Here is a 17,953-nt window from a genome sequence, read left to right on the forward strand (position 1 = left end):
ACTAACTTCCTTTATGATTCTGCCTCCCTCAAGGGAACGTTGTATCAATGCACACAAACTGTGTAAATTCTTGGGGCCTGACAAAGAAAAGGAACTACAGAAAATGAAAATGCAAAATAAACAATCATGGACATTAAATTAGTAATGAAATCTATTTCTTTAATTCTCCATTTTATCAGCTAAGACTTGGATCTGACTTTCAAATGATACCTACATGTCTTGTCTGTTTTCCTCTGACCATTCCAAAATCTCTCCTGATAGAATTCCTAGGCATCATTTTATCCCTAAAAGCTCAAACAGAGTGTAAGACTTACAGGAATTAAATTTTGATCTAATCTTCACCTACAGTCAACTTAAATAAAAGAAGCATATTATTGAAAAAATTATAAAGATTTCCCGTGTACATCTCAATATATTATTATTCTAAAAAAAAAGACTTAAATATTAAATATAACCATTCAGATAGCATTTCCTTTTACTTCCTGAGCCAAGTATTTCCACGGCAACAGTTGCAACTAGATGTTCATAAATGTTCACTTCCTAACATGATAGTGATTCAACACTTGCTTTCATATCAAATTTCATAATTCCAAGATGCCATTAGTGTCATGACACACCTCTATATAAGAGCTGCTAAAATGAGAAAATTTTTCACTGGAATTAACTAAATGCAGCATTTCTATCCTTTATTGGGTTTCTTTATATCATTAATAAATTAATACTAATAAATCAATACTACTGTCCGTCATAATTCCTGTGGACTGGAAACCACTTTTGAAACTTACATTACCAGAGAGAGCATATTGCTTTGGTTTTGAATAAAAAATATTGTACTGAAATCCTTGGTTACGTTTAACTGAACACATACAATAATGTTATACAAGCCAACATGTAGAGAATAACTCTGAATATTTGTGACTAAAACCCACTTCCTGAAAACATTAGTTTGGATTTTGTTCATTTGTCTGTATTTGTTTGCTTGATTTGAACTCTAACAACTTTGGTCTTTCTCATAGCCGTAGGACTGAAACAAGAGTGGAAGCTGGAGTCTGAAACCTGGATTCATGTCCTAATCCTGCAAAAACACTATATGTGTGACTTCCTATTTTATATTCCTTATTTGTATGCCTCCAAATGAGTAGCTTGGATTATTTGTTCTCATAAATCCTTTATGGAATTTAAATCTTGTTAATGGTTTGAAATTGGTCATTTTAAATACTGTAATATGGACAACCAGTAGCTTATTTTGTTACTTTTTAGTCAAGACTCCACTCTTGTTTCAGGCCTACTGCTGTGAAAAAGACCAAAGTTGTTAGGGTCAGGGTTCAAATCAAGTAAACAAATAAACAGTGTGTTTGAAAACACCCCTTAACAATTGTTCTAGTAATAATCATTTTCACAGAGAAAAAAAAAACAAAACAGGTTTTGCATTGTTTAAGATAAAATTTCTTCCAAAACCAAATTTCAGATTGAGTATAAACCCTCCTATCAAAGTCCCAGCAGGTTCTTTGAAGGTACTGACAATCTGATCCTAAAATGTATGCAGAAACATAAAGCCAGAATGGCCAAAACAATTTCTTATTTTTATTTTTATTTTTATTTTGAGATGGAGTTTCCTCTGTCTTCCAGGCTGGAGTGCAGTGACACAATCTTGGCTCACTACAACCTCTGCCTCTTAGGTTCAAACAATTCTCATGCTGGAGCCTCCTGAGTAGCTGGGATTACAGGCACCCACCACCATGTTCGGCTAATTTTTGTATTTTTTAGTAGAGACGGGATTTCACCATATTGGCCAGGCTGGTCTCAAAATCCTGACCTCAGGTGATCCACCTAATTCGGCCTCCCAAATTGCTGGGATTACAGACATGAGCCACCTTTCCTGGCTGACCAGAACAATTTTGAAAAGAGAAAATCAAAGTTAAAGAACTTAAATTTACCACATTCAGAAAATACTTAAGTGACATAAATCAATATAGTATGGTATTGACATGAGGATAAATATAGGTCAAAACAACAGTATAAATAGTTCAAAAATAAACTTGCACATTTGCGGTCAATTTACTTTTAACAAAAATGCAATGGCATTCCATGAGGAAAATATGGTATTCTTCTCAACAAATGGTGCTGAGATACACTGGATATGTACAAGCAAAGAGAAAAATTTGTACTCTTACATCATACACAAAAACTAATGACTCATAGAATTGAATGTAAAACTTGAAATTATGGAAATTACAGAAGAAAATATAGGAGAAAGTCCTTGTGACTTTGGGTTAGACACTGAGTTCTTAGATACGACATCAAAAAGATGTTCCAAAAAAAAAAAAAAAGATAAATGGGATTTTTATCAAAAGTCTCAAAAATTGGCTTTAAAGGATACCATTAAGAAACTGAACAGATAGCCAGAGACTGGAAGAAAACATTAGCAAATCACATGTCTGATAAAATATTTATATCCAGAGTATAAAACAACTCTTAAAACTAAACAGGAGAAAAAAAATCTAAATAAAAAGTTGGCAAAAGCTTTGAATAGACATTTCACCAACAATAACAGATATAACAATGGCTATGAACTGGCACATAAACCGATGCTCAATATAATTAGTCACTAAGAAAACAGAATTAAAACCACATGAGATACTACTGCACATCCACACAAGTAATCCAAAAGACACAATAGAGACACAGAGCAGATTAATGATTGCCTGGGGTTGGAGATAAGAACAGACTGCTGACAGCTATAAGGGACACTTTGAGTTGATAGAAATGTTCAAAAACTAAGTTGTAGTGATGATTACATAATTCTGTAAATGTACTAAAAACCATTGAATTGTACACTTAAACCGGATGATTTTTATGGTATGTAAACAAGTATTGTTGAGGATGTTGAGAAACTGGAATCCTCATACGTTACTGGGGAGAATACAAAATGGTATAGTAATTTGAAAAAAAAGTTTGGCAGCTTCTTAAAATATTGAACAAATGTACTGTATGGCCTAGTAATTGGAGTCCTAGGTATCTAACTAAGAGGAGTGAAAATACCCATCTACACAAAGACTTGTACACAAATACCTATAGTGGCATTATTCATAATAGCCAAAAAATGGAAACAATCCAAATGCCCACCAACTGATGAATGAATAAACAAAATGCAGTATTTCTGGACATTGGAAATAATGCATGAAGAAAAACAGAATGAACTACTGATACATGCTACCACTTGGATGAAACTCAAAAAAGTGAATGAGGACAGACACAAATAAGCAAATTTTATATGATTACATTTATATGAAAGGCAAATCTATACAGAGACACAGAGTAGATTACTGGTTGCCTGGGGCTGGAGATAGGAAGGCAGTGACTGCAGATGGGGATGAGGGACTTTCTAGTTGATGGAAATGTTCTGAAACCAAGTTGTGATGATTGCACAATTCTGTAAATGAACTAAAAACCACTGAATTTTACACTTAAACTGGGTGAATTTTAGGGTATGTAAATCATACCTCAAAAAAAAGACATTGGAAAAAAGGCAGCCACAATATCCTTTTTAATTTGTTACATTTTAAATACTGATTTACCCTGAAAAAATCAGCCTGACATATCCATGAACGTTTCTTACTAATGAGAGATAATTAGGCTGCACCTGGAAAAACTTCTACATAGGAACTTTAATCTTAAAATATCAATTCAATATATTTTTAAACATTACTAAATAGAACCACCTATTTTGAACAGACAAAATTTTAACTGGAGACCTACGGAGAAATTACCCATGTTAGCAAACAAAATGGGGCACTAAATAATTACATTTATAAACAGACAGCTATTTCCACAATAAGTTCCTCAACCTTTCAATGTGTTAATTATATTTATATACAAATATTATTTCCATGATGAATTATTCAGACCTTCCATCTTGTAATAAAATTTTAAAGTTCTATTTACTTCACCTGTAAGAATATAACCAGAGTCAGACAACACAAACACCCTAGATATGTTAATTATATATAATTTCCTCTGTCAGTAACTTAATTGCCTATCTATAAATTGGCCAGACAAAAATATTTGGTGGTAACATAATCTTATAATGGAAATGTGCCCATCCCATTTTAGTTGCTATTACATAAATTCAAATTCAATTTATAATGGAGAAAGATCAAATGCATTAATCTGATTAGCTGATATAATCACCTGCTTGTCCATTGCGCTTAGCAGGTTAAATTTTTTTTTTGACTGTTAATTCTAATGAGCTTTACTGGACATTTGACATTGATCACTGATTTTCTAATATTTCATTACAATGTGCCTCTGTCTTCCTTTATCTACATCTGGACTTGGCAGCATGGTAGGTCCCTTTCAGTCTGAAGGTATATTTTTTCTTTGATTTCTGATAAATTTTATTATAATAATATATTCTATATGAATAGATAATATATAAATATATAATTTTATTTATTATTAGAAATATAATGATATAAATATATAAACATTGGGAAATGGCTAAAGTAATTCTCCTGCTTCAATTTTACTGATAAAATTGTTGATGACTGAAATTACTTACTTCTATTTAATATTTCCAGATTCTAGAAGAGGAAGCAGATTTCAACTTTTGTTTTCTTTTTATTTGAAGAGTAGGAAAACACTCATGCTGGCATGAATGTTTCATTGTGTTACCTTCTAGCTAGTTGACAAGTATAGCCTGTTGATTAATAATTTTAAATCCAGAGAATCCTTTCTAGCTCACTAGCATCTGAGTTGGTTTTTGGGAGGATATTATTAAGTAAGGACAGGGCATATCTAATTTTACTATTACTAGAATTTGCAAAAGAGAGCATATAAGGTGCAAAATTCATGCAAGATCCTTAGGGTATAAAGTTTGGTGGATGCAAATCCGATAGTAAAGGATCTTGAGCTCTGTTTTCAGAGCGACTATAGTGGATGCCCTCAAAGTTTAGCTTGTATAATGAGATACCTACCATCTTACACCAGCCAGAATGGCTATTATTAAAAAGTCGGAAAATAACAGATCCCAGCAACATTGTGTAGAAAAAGGAATACTTGTACACTGCTGGTGTCAGTTTAAATTAGTTCAACCACTGTGGAAGATACTGTGGTGATTCTTCAAAGACCTAAAGACAGAAATACCGCATTCAACCTGGCAATCCCATTACTGGGTATATACCCAAAAAAATATACATCGTTTTATTATAAAGACATACAGGTGTGTGCTCATTGCAGCAGTATTCACAATAGCAAAGGCATAGAATCAACCTAAATGCCTATTAATGGTAGCCTGGATAAAGAAAATGTGGTACATATACACTATGGAATACTGTGTGGCCATAAAAGAGAATGAGATCATGTCCTTTGCAGCAACCTGGATGGGGCTGGAGGCCATAATCCTTAGCAAACTAACATAGGAACAGAAAAATCAAACACCACATGTTCTCACTTATAAGTGGGAACTAAATGATGAGAGCACACGGACACATAGAGAGGAACTATAGACACTGGGGCCTCCTAGAGGGTGCAGGGTGGGAGAAGGGAGAAGATCAGAAAGAATAACTAATGGGTACTAGGTTTAATACCTGGGTGATGAAATAATCTATAAAACAAATCCCCATGACATGAGTTCACCTATATAACAAACCTGAACATGTACCCGTGAACTTAAAAGTTAAAAAAAGTTACCTTGGATTCTTTTTGTTTACTTATTCATTTATTTAGAAACAGGGCCCGGCCTTGCCTGCCTCCCTCCCTCCCTCTATTCCTTCCTTCCTTCTTTTTTTCCTTCCTTTCTTTTCCTTTCTTTCCCTTCTTCCCTCCCTGTCCGTCTCTTTCTCTCTTTGTCTTTCTTTCATTCTTTTGATATAGGTCTCTCTGTCACTCAGGCTGTAGTGCAGTGGTGCAATCATGGCTCACTGCAGCCTCTAACTCCTGGGTTCAGGTGATCCTCCTACCTTTGCCTCCTGAGTAACTGGAACTGCAGGTATGTGCCGCCACCCCAGGCTTATTTTCATCTTGGATTCTTTTTAAATTCATTTTTTAGGTTTGACATTAAATCTGTGATACTAATTATTTTTTAATTGCCTAGGCTGGAGTGCAGTGGCATGATCTCGACTCACTGCAACCTCCACCTCCTGGGTTCAAGCAATTCTCCTGCCTCAGCCTCCTGAGTAGCTGGGTTTACAGGTGCCTGCCACCATGCCTGGCTAATTTTTGTATTTTTAGTAGAGACAGTGTTTCTCCATGTTTGTCAGGTTGGTCTGGAACTGCTAAGCGCAGTTGATCTGCCCGCCTCAGCCTCCTAAAGATCCTTATTTTTAATAGAGACTACTTCTACCAGCTACCTCTACCTCACCAAAACCCCCTGTCCATACATCCCAATGCCTGATTTTGATCCTGGTATCTACACACCACACTTGAAGAAATAGTGCATCAAGGAGCATGGTTTAATGGCTGATGATGTAGCCTCACTGCAGAAGTGGTCTTATTTTAAGTAAAGCCAGGCTGAGGCTAGTAGGCTACAAAAAGAATTGAGGGCAAAATATCCTTACGTTTATCCTTTGAATGTGCTCAAGAAAAAAAAAAATATGTTTAGATCTCATTTATTTTAAGTGAAAAGCAGAAGCATTTAGTAATGCCAAAATGGGCCTGGGCTCACCAGCACCATTTCCTGATCATCTGAGTTAGGGTCTAAAGAGTTAATAATTTATTGCAGGTTTATTGCAGATATATGCACATTAATTATGAGATGAAGTCAAGTTTCTCTCTCTGGAAAAGGCAGGCACTAAACTATCTAATCCCCAAGGTCTTTCCCAACACTGCCGTGTAATAATTCTATAAAAATATCTGGGTAGCACTGGAATGGCTAAGCTCCCATTTTCTCACTTCTCTCAGTCTAGGGCTTGCCATTAGAATGATGATGAGATGGATGTGCTCAATATAGCTGCACCCTAAATGCACTGTGCATCAAATCATGGTTTTCACTTTGCAAAGGGAATCTTAAACTTCCTTTCAGGAATCCTCCAAATCATAATTCAGGAGGGGCTCCTGTTTCTCCCACTGCTCCAAAACAGATCCCATCTACCAAGAACCTGGAACTCCTCTAGTTATTCTTTCTTTTGCAAATACAAAGACATAAAACCATCTGGGGTAAAAATGTAATCACAAATAAGCAGAAACATTCAATTGTGCATGAGCTCAATAAAAAATGTGCTTTTTTAGTGTGGCATAAAATATTTTCAGGCTCCTATAAAGAACTTTGTTATTTAAAAGTAAATTATATTTATGATTCAGTTAACAAACTTCAAATAAATAAATACAATTATTTAATCGTTATTCAATAAAATTTCTTCTCATAAAATTGGTCCATGTCTTAATTCTCTGAGAAAGAAGACATAGGTTAACACATAATTAAATAGTTTATTTTTAATGTACAATGTAGCTTATTCAATCAGCATAACATTTCTTTTTATTTACTGTCTAGCTTTCTTTAATGAAGACTAATGTGTCTACATATTTGCTCCTCTCATTAACCAGAAACTTCTCTCACATGTAACTATATTATCCATGCCATTCTAAACGCTAAACTGGAGATCCATAGAATGCCATAAAGGTAGACACGTTTAAAAACCAGTTATTTAATTAATAAGGAGAGGTTGAGCACTTTCTAAATCAAAGAACTGTGATGAACTCTAAGAGGATAAGAAGTTGAGACAAATAAAATGGTTCCTTCAAAACTGTAAACGCCTTAAAGCAAAAAATTATTTCTTCTATATTTTCATTCTCTGGGACTTCAACATAATGTACAGATATAGCTGGTCCATTACTGCTGAATAGAGAGTTCTAAATTCTGTAATGAATAGGCTTATACATAAATCTTTTGCATATATATAGATATTTCTCTAAAATTGACAACTATAAGCAGAATTGCTGAAAAGGGTAAGTATATTTAATGTTTTAATAGATACTACACGAAAGTATATATTGACTCTACCAATTTACTCTCCTACAGTATGTAAGACTAAATCTTCCCCAGTTATGTCCACTGGATAGTCTCAATCTGCATAATTTGTGTCAATCTTATGAACCAAAAAAGATGTCTGAGAAAATTTGCTTTTCCTAGCTTACCAATAAATCTTCCAAAAATTGAGGTTTATTTTAAATTTTTATATCCTTTTCAGCGTAAAGACTAAAAAGTTGATTGTTTAATCACTGGATGGTAAAATTACAGATGATTTATTTTGTATATTTTCTAAGTTTCCTATACTCAGGTTATATTATTATTAACAGTTCTCTTTTTAAAATAATTTGGAATTAGAAATAAAACTATGTAATAGGAAAATAAGTAAAAGATGGCCAGGCATGGTGGCTCACACCTGTAACCCCAGCACTTTGGGAGGCTGAGGCAGGAGGATCACCTGTGGTCAGGATTTTGGGACCAGCCTGGCCAACATGGCAAAACCCCATCTCTACTAAAAATACAAAAATCAACCGGGTGTCATGGCAGGTGCCTGTAATTCCAGTTACTTGGGAAGCTGAGGCAGGAGAATGGCTTGAACCCATAAGGCAGAGGCTGCAGAGAGCCAAGATGGCACCATTGCACTCCAGCCTGGGCAACAGAGTGTGACTCACATTGTGGGGTGGGGGAGAGAGAGAGAAAATAAATAAATAAATAAAAAGGTTAAAGATATGAATGGAAAGTCTACAGGAAAGGAAACGAGTATAAAAAATATAAAGACATTCAACTTTACCATAACAACAAAAAATGTAAATTAAAACTATATTAAGATAAAATATTTTACCTATTATATTTCAAAAAGGTGAAATTTTTTAATAATAACATCCATACTGGTAACAGGACATGGGAAAGAGAAACTCTCCTGCTTTACTGGTCTGAGACTGTAAAGGGGCACCATCTATATGGGGTGCAATTAAGCAATATCTCTCCAAATTACCAATACATATGCTCTTTAACACAGATATACATTACAGGCAAAACAGCATTTCCTCAGAATCCTATATATTTAGCATTGTTCTTAATAGGGAAATATTGTATTCAATCAAATATCCAGGAACATCAAACTGATTAGGTAGATTACAACAGATACTTGCAATCAGATATAACAGGACTAAAGAAAAGGGAAATCTCTTTATACACTCAAATGTGATAATACCACTTGTGTGTGTGTGTAAACAGTATGGGTTTTTAAAAAGCTATAAATGTATACATGCATATATATTTGTTTACGCATAAACTAACTCCAGATCAGACACTATAAGCAGATAATCCTGGTTACCTCTAGAAGGAAAACTAACTACTAACGAGGAAACAGGTATTTGAAGAAGATTTTTCATTGCATACCTTTTTGAAGATTCTATGTGGTAATGTCTGAATCCTTATAATTTTGAAAATGATTTCCTTTAGCCTCAGATTTGAATGATATTTTTTCTGAGCATATAATCCAGGATTTAAAATGACTCTTTCTCAGAATTCTTAAGTTACCTGATCCTCTGGCATCTACTATCACTTACTCAATTCTCCAAAGTCAATCTGACACGCATCCCACTGTACATCATCTCTCCTCTATTAAATGTGAAGAATTTCTTTCTCTTTGATTTTCTAATATTCCATCACTGTGTATCTAGATTTGGGTCCTTCTTATACCATGCTGAGTTTCATGATTGGTCTTTTAATCTGAAGGTTTGTGTCTTATCTCTGATAAATTTGTTTCTGATGAGGAAAAAAAGAGTCTCCTAACCTCTACCTAACGAACTTTGGCTATGTTAACCATTTCAATTAGAATCACTGGTCTCTTTAACTTCTCCCTAAGTAATCTTGGTTATATCAACCAATTCAACTAGTATACACACACCATCTAGAAAATACGTCACTGAGGCATCAGCATGCTGAATGCTCATAGCTAGCAGACACTTCCTTTGTCTTACAGCACACAGCTATTTCCACCAGTCAGCCTGTGTATTTACCAACAGTCAGCCATATTTGTCTGAATACAGGTAGGTACATTTTATAATTGTATAATTTAATCGATATTTAAATATTAAATATGAAATCCAATGAAATCTGAGTGCAAAATATGTCTTGGAAAAACAAGACAGTTATTTAAAAATTTTGCTATAATTTTGAAATGAAACAACCATAAAGAATAAAAATTTTTTAAATTTTACACATAAACTGCTTTGCATTTTTCTTATTTTTAGTTCAGAATATGAAAACCTGATTGAAAATCGTTTGTGATACATGCTGAGCGAGCATTGTCCAGAACACCATTTATCACATCTCCCCTCCACCCTCAAAGAAGTGATATCTGGCCTCACATCCAAAGTGTAACTGATAGGTAAAGTATAACTGCATGTATTTTTTAAATTCAATATTTATAGTGATTTTTTAAAATGTATTCCTATTAATGTTTGATCTAGACCTATGATTCATGTCTCACAACTGTTTTGCTTTGTGTGTTTGTTTTTAATATTCATTTTTGCTCTGTATTATGCTCTGGGATAGTTTCCGGGCTTGATCTTCCATGTCACAAATTTACCTATCAGTTCATCTATTGAGTTATTATTCTAAGTAAAACATAATTTCAGTTCCATTTTTATCTATTTTTTTAAGGATAGCAGTTTGTTCTTATTTTTTAAATGTATTTTTTCATTCATATATACCTGCTTTTATTCCTCTGAGCATTAGATTTCTGTTATTCTATTTATTATTTTTTTTTTGCTTCATGTATTAATATTCGTTTTTGAATATTAACAAGAGTTTGACATACTTTTTTACAAGGTTTTCTTCAAAATGGAATATTCTTGGGTGTCAGCTCATATTTTCTTGGTTTCTCTGCTCACCTATCTGTTGTGCCAAGTTCAGTTTACTCAGCTCTTCTTGAGTTAGGGACGGATGGGACCTTTGACTGGGTGCTGGAAGCCAACAGCTCAGCTTTTGAGAGTAGAGACTATTTCCTGGGTGTCACCCACATGCCTGGGTAAGCTCTGCCTCTGTTCTCTGTTCCTGTGTTAGTGACACATATGTGGCTTCTAGTGCTTGGCAGAATGGGATGACAGAAAAAACAAATCCTGCTCTTGTTCTAGGGTACCTTTCTGCTCACTGCATTGCCTTTCCCTGCATGTACAGCAGCACTTCTGGCATGGCTCCTGCCATTCACAGATGTTTTCTAATGACTACACGTTTCCCTCAGTCCAAGCCAAACTGTTTCAATCTTTCAGGAGATATTCGAAATATCTGAAGTCCTGATGACATTCTCTTCTAATACTGCTTTCTATTTATTTAGAATATCTTTTCTATCATTCCTAAGATTTTGCTTGAATGAAGAAAGTAGATATATGTGGTCAGTCTGTAGTCTTAGTTTTTTCATGTGGATGTTGATTGATTCCACTTGTTCTCCTTGTTATGTGTTTATGTTCCCTTACTCATTCCTGCCTTGACACCAGCTTTCACGCTGCTAACTGATATAGTGCCTCATCTAAAGGGTAGTCACAAAAATATTTAATTGTTCAAAACTTTCTACAGCATAGAATACTATAATGCAAATAAGAGAAAAAATAATTGAATTTTGAGAAGGCTCCAAATTCTGTATCAAAAGCTAATCCAAAAAACCACTGTGTAAAACTCTTAAGAAAAGGCGGCATTAGTTTTAGTAAACTCTTAATTTAAGTAGGAAAAGGTGGCATTTGTTTTAGTATGCACACCTCATCATCTGGAAAAAATAAGTAGTCTGCCATGTCAATAGTCCATTTAAAACAACACAGGCCAGGTATATACTAATCGAGTTTATTTTGGCCTAGTGCTTATAAGCATGTTTTTAGTAAAAAAGCATTGTGTTAACTTTGAGCAAAGATAATTGTGGCACAGTTTCATGGAATTTAATTTGTTGCTTTTGTGTGTTTTAAATTTTAAAGATGATTTTAAAATATCATAAAGTACTTCAGATGTTGTTCAGTGATTTTTTACTGAGTGCCTACTAAAATGTAGGTATCTTATAATGCGTTGAAACTAAAAAGAGATGAACAAAACAGTACCATCAGAGCACTCATGGTATATCTATATTTTCACATATCTCAACCTATTGTATTTCCCTGTTTACATCAGTAACTGGTAAGCTAGGTTGAGAGCCCCATGAAATATATTAAGACTGCTTCATCTTTTTGTATTCTCTATATCTGCAAAATGCGCTAGTCATGAGTTGTTTAATACATGTTTAATTGATTAGTAGTAGTATATTTACATGCTTATGAGATCTAATATATGGCTCAAATAAGATTGTTATTCAATTCTACACTAATCAGTACAAAGAGAAATAATAGCACTTCCTAGATCAATTGCTAGATATGTAAGTATAATTTGTAGATTTTATATAGCAAGAGATCCAGATATGAGATCTAGAAACATTAAAAACTTTGAAGAGGCAGCCCTTGCCCCTCTATCCAAAATCTCCATTTTGGCACTTTTCCTTTAATAACAAAAGTAAGAGTATTACCTGGAGAGTAAATTGGTCAATCTCACAAATGTTCACTTACTGGATAGCTGACGATCTAGTTCCTTTGGTAGAGACTTTTGGATACTTTTAAATATGTTATAATCCAAAGATGTTGAAAAGCTCAGGTACCAGTAGGCAAAACTTACTACCAAGAGAGGGGAAGGGAAGGTGCAGTTAATGATCTACCCTCTTCTCTGCAACTAACAATAAGAAAGCTTTCCCTTAGAAGACAATAATTATAGCAAACTAATGGCAGTTGCATTTATAAATGATTCACCCTCTCTGTATAAATGTATCATGATTCCTCACATTAGAATTACAGGATCAGAGAATTCTAGAGATATAAAGAACAGGAATGTAGTTCTATGAATATTCACAGTTAGAAGAAGCCCATATTCTACCAGATAAGGGTTTTGAAGTCTGATCTCTAGATTATTTAAGATCATTTCTCTCTATTGCATCTTCTGGCCTAGTCATAGGAGATACTCTTTTTTTTTTAGTCCCTTGACAGGTCCTACATTTTCACACCTCTATTCAGTGTCCTCTCTCTACCTACAACACTCCAGCTTTCTTTTCTGCCTGGAAAAATTCTCTCCATGATTTAAAATACAGTTAAACTTCTGCTTTGGGAAGCATTCCCCACCTCTCCCAAGGGATTTTTACCTTAGCATAACATTTGATTCATCGTGCTGGTTTGTCACCGTCTTGTGACTACTTGGGTCATTTCCACCTATACATGACATATTTCTCTTAATTTGTGAGCCCCTAAAAGGCAGAACATTCTAGCCTCTAACACAAGACCTATAATACACTAAATATCCAATAGAATTTTAATCCCTTCATCCATTTTTTAAATTAAATCATCTAATTCTCTCATTTTACTTATGGAAAATGAAGCCTAAAATGATAAGGAGCTTGTCAATCATCAGGGAACAGACCTCTTCCAAAGTACAGATAACAACTCTCTCCACCAGCTCATAAGGGAAAAGGGCTGGCGTGTTAGAGTCTAGAGTAACAAACCCACCCTTCTTGGCTATTTGCTTAACTTTTTTACTGAAAATCTAACTCCTAAAACTGTATTGCTGGCAATGGCAGTTTTCCTCAATAACAAAGACTTCCCAGTTCAGAACATATACATATGTGGCTAATAGGAAAAGTGAGTAAATGTCCAACATGATAAACAGGGAGGTATGTCAAACTCCTATTCATTCTATGAAAAACCTACTTATAATTCTAACTTTGCTTCCTTAAGTATGGAGAGAAGGAATAGGTCATTTGGAAAATCTGACCAAAGTGCACATTTCAACACAGTGAAATGCTTTATTCTCCATTGCTCCTACCACACCGGGAACTTTCTATATGTGATTATTTCATCTCCAGCCAAAACCTAGTGGACAATGAAATCTCCACAAAATGTTTTCCCCAGTGAAATGTTCAAATATCACTTCCACAGATAACCTTTTTATAAAAGCTTTTCATGTAATTTTTCCATGCCATTTTTTTCACTTATGTCTAAAAATGCCCATATTTGAACATTCATCATTATGAGCCCTGTCCAACAATTTACATCATTTGACTATGGGATCTTGTGTGGCAGGGCATAGTTTTGGTTGGCTTTGATTTTGCTGATACGTTCTGCTATCCACTGCTGTTGGATTTACTCCAAATGAGCAGGTTGCTTCCATGTAAGTTCTTGTGGATTTCCCCAATGGCTCGCTATAAACAACAAAATGAAGCCACAAATCACAAGGACATTTTTTATATTTTATGAGTTTTGTCTTAAACCCATTAATAGTAAAGGTCATAGTGGTGTTGCACAACAACGTGAATGTACTTAATGTTACACACCTGTACACCTAAAAATGGTTAAAATAGTAAATTTTATGTATGCGTATTTGACCCCCCACACACACACACAAACACACACACACATACACATTAAGGCTAACTTATAGACGCTTGTCCCAACCCGAATCTTGACAGAGGGAGAAAAATCAAATGATGATCTTCATTGACAGAGCGAATGACTTTAACTTTCCATTCCAACAGGCCTTTTAACAAGGCTCTCCACCTTGCTCCTTTCCTCCACAGAGTGGAAAAAAGAAAAGGAACTACTGTCAAATGAAATGTAAATCACAGAACCATAACCCTTTGAACAGGGATTGGATTCTAAAGTCACCCCTTACTCAACAGCTCCAGTCTCTCCGATGAGTCCCTCCCAACTCCTGTCTTTCACTGGAACAGTGAACAGGTGTCCAGGATGGCTGTTGATATGTTTAAATTCTATACAACTGTCAGATTAATTCCCTATAGAATTATTCTTGCAACTTTGAAGTAGGACATGAAAAAGCTCTAAGATAACAGATGAGGAACTGACAGTGAGAGGCAAACACGGAGGAGATACATCAGTGAGCCCACTTGGTGTCTTTCTAGTTCCTAAAAGACATGACGTGGTGGGCTTAGTTTAGAAAACCTTAGAGAACAGAAAGAAATTGAATCATTGGAAAGAAGTTACAGAAAGGCAGAGTTTCACGTAGTTTCGAAAGACACATAACCATCTGAAAGGAGAAGGACATTTATCCATCCAATTAGACTTCCGATTCACATAACTGCTCTGGAGATGTTCCATGGAAGACAAATAAATGATACAGACCCCTGAGGGTGCAGTCTAGGGCGAAGCTCAAAAGGAGCAGGCTGAAAGGGGAGAAGGTGCATGCCAATCAACCAGATCTATGGGGCAAGAAGAGGAGCAACAGGGGAAAGAGGAGAGCTAGGGAAAGAAGGGCTTACCAGGCCACCTCCACAGGTGCTGAAAGAGGCCAGCGAGCCGGGATGCCGCAGCACAGCTCCGGTGTAAAAGCAGCCTGCGTCGTCCTGCGCGGGAGGGTGCGGGGCGGATGCTGCCCCCGTGGGGCCGGGACCGGGATTTGGCCGCTCTTCCACTACGAAGCGCGGAGCCAGGAAGCGGCCGTCTCTCCGGAGCAGCAGGTACAGGTCCCGAGAGAAGGCCGGAATCCGCAGCAACACTTCATCGCCATCCGGGTCTGCAAGCTGGGCCGGGGGCGGGGACGGGGGCGGCTGCGGGGGAGGCGGCGGCTGCCACGAGGCCGGGGCGCCCGGGGACAAGACGGCAGCCCCACTGGATCCCCGCGGCAGCTCCTGAGACTCTAGCTCCTCGTCCTCCTCTCCCTCCGACAGCTGCAGGGGCCGGAGCCGGGACTCTGACCGGCCCTCGGTGGGCTCCTCCAGAGGCACTGGAGCCACAGAGCGCACTTCGCGCGAGCTGCCTGCAGCCTGCGCCCTGACGCCACCACTGCCCCCAACGCTGCGCACCCAGCCGGAGTCCGCGCTGCCCCCGCTGCCGCCAGCCGCGTCCACAGGCTCCCGGCGCCAGAGCGCAGGAAACACGACTTCCCACTCCTCGCGGTCGGGGGCGAACTGCAGCTCTGCGGGCGGGGCAGACAGAAGTGCGGGGCTTAAAGTGCTGCAGTTCCAGTAGTACAAACATTTCCAAGCTCACAATTCATAGACACAGGGCGCCTGCATTGAATATGAGGAAGACCACCCGTCTATACCCCGAAACTCTTTGCAACCCCCCGAGGCCTTGCGATCAGATTACAGACACCAGCATTTTCAGAGTAAAAGTACGATTATATTGGGGGCAGGGGAGAGAGGACTCAAAGTTTGCTGACCGCACTTCATTGTTGAAAAGAAAACCGGTGCAGACTCCAGCAGGATTAAATGATTTCCTCTAGGTACTGTAAACGTACCTTTGCAATATTACCGCTCTAATTAGAAGGAAACTATTCCACATACAGCTAAAACGAGGCTGGCAGAAGTGCGCTTCTTTTCCGAACTTGGCCCCTTAACCCGCACCTCAAGCTCATTTTTATTGCTACCCACCGAGCCCTGCTCTCAGTGCACCGGTTGCACCAGCCCTGCCTACCCGTACGTTCGCAGTCTCCGCTGGGATGGCTGGAAAAGAAGTGAGAAAATCATGGAAGGAGTTACCTGAAACGATCCCATTCAACAGGAACCCCAGCTGGTAAAGGAGGCAACAGCAGCAGATGTGAGTCAGGCGCATCTCGCGGTTCTTCCCCATACTGCGCTCCGTGGCCGCCGCTTCTTGCCCGGCGCACGCCTCCAGCGTGCGATCCACTCCGGGCGCAGCGGCCTCCCCGGAGCGCGAGGAGGCCAGGCAGTGAATTTGCCCAGGCCCTTTGTCTGCTAGGGGAGGGGGTGTTCGGGGGTAGACTGTGTGACTCCAGGAGGCCTCTGAAGCACTGCCGGGGGTGGGGTGGGGTCGGGTGGGGGGAGGAGCGGGGAGACAGCCCCGCGGCCCCGCAGCGCTCGAGCTCCCTGGCGAATTAGGTGGTGAGTCTATTTTCTGTGTTCTGGACGCTGCAAGAGTTTCCGAGGCCGAGCGGGCTAGTGCCGGAGCCCCAGGAGACAGACCCACAGCCAGCCGAGATCCGGGAGTGCTGCCTCTGGACAGGCGGAGGACTGCCCAACGCGGGCAGGAGAGCTGTGGTGTCCGAGCCGAGGCTCGCTGCCTGCACCCGCGCGGAACGGGCGGAGGCTGGTGTCACAGTCTCAGCAACTTGGTGTGCCAAGCTCCGCACACTTCTCAAGCTTCTTGGGATGCAACGCTGAAGTCTCTCACCCTCAGCGGCGCAGCAGGGAATGAGTAGGGTGATGGGAAGACGGGACTAGCGACGTGGGGTGTAGAGCAGAAAAGAATCAAGCACATCTGACCAGAAACAGGGACCAAGGGGTGCCCGCCAAGCCTGACTTTGCGGGACAAAGGTCCCAGAACACCATGCACGTGCTCAAATGCCGGTTGAAATGGAGTGGGGGACCCAAAATCCCTCACCTGACTATTGATTGGCCACTCGGGAAGGCCTGATTTGCATACCTCCCCTGCCCCCCACCAGTCTGCTGAGGTGTGTGCAGGTAGAAGTACCTCCCCCTTCCCATCCCACTCTTCACTCCAGCTCCTCTTTTTGTCACATTCGTACATCACACAAAGCAAAAATTAGCGCAGACTTGAGCACAAAGCTGATGCCTCATTTACCAAAGGCTTTTGATTTGTCTTCCATCTTTGTCCGTCGGAATTTTCTAAGCGCGGAGATAATGTAATTCGTCATGGAATGTGCTTTAAAGGTTGCCAGGACAGTAGCCACCCTTACGTTTTAGAGCCTCTTTTCCTTCCTTATCTCTAGCTCCCCATTCATCAGTACTATCAGTTTCTTTCCTTCCCCCACCCCATCTCACTCACACACACACACACAGTACTAACAGGAGTAAGAATAAGGGAATCAACATTAAACATTATAGTCTAAAGATCTCAGATCAGGTGAGATTATTTTGCCTTCTGTACTTTTTACGTGTAAATAAAAAATACATTTTTGCTGTTCCTGCCCTCTTTGGGGGCAATT

At 38.4% G+C, this 17,953-nt stretch overlaps 1 protein-coding gene across 3 annotated transcripts in view; it reads right to left on the minus strand.

Annotated features, from left to right (window-relative positions):
• The window catches only part of ADAMTS19 (ADAM metallopeptidase with thrombospondin type 1 motif 19), a 242,712-nt gene extending 225,002 nt beyond the window's left edge, over positions 1-17,710 (minus strand). For 2 of the 3 annotated variants that reach the window (XM_032261509.1, XM_032261621.1), the window contains exons 1-2: positions 16,527-17,710; positions 15,306-15,961 (exon numbers count right to left, since the gene is read on the minus strand). In XM_032261509.1, coding sequence (XP_032117400.1) covers positions 15,306-15,961; positions 16,527-16,617 — 747 coding nt within the window. In that variant the 5' untranslated portion in view covers positions 16,618-17,710. The remainder of the gene's footprint in view (positions 1-15,305; positions 15,962-16,526) is intronic. The other variant, XM_032261570.1, reaches the window with a different exon arrangement.
• Between the last annotated feature and the right edge of the window lie 243 nt (positions 17,711-17,953).

This window comes from Sapajus apella, unplaced genomic scaffold (genome assembly GCF_009761245.1).
Source record: "Sapajus apella isolate SASKATOON/1434 unplaced genomic scaffold, GSC_monkey_1.0 scaffold1, whole genome shotgun sequence".
Lineage (NCBI taxonomy): Eukaryota > Metazoa > Chordata > Mammalia > Primates > Cebidae > Sapajus > Sapajus apella.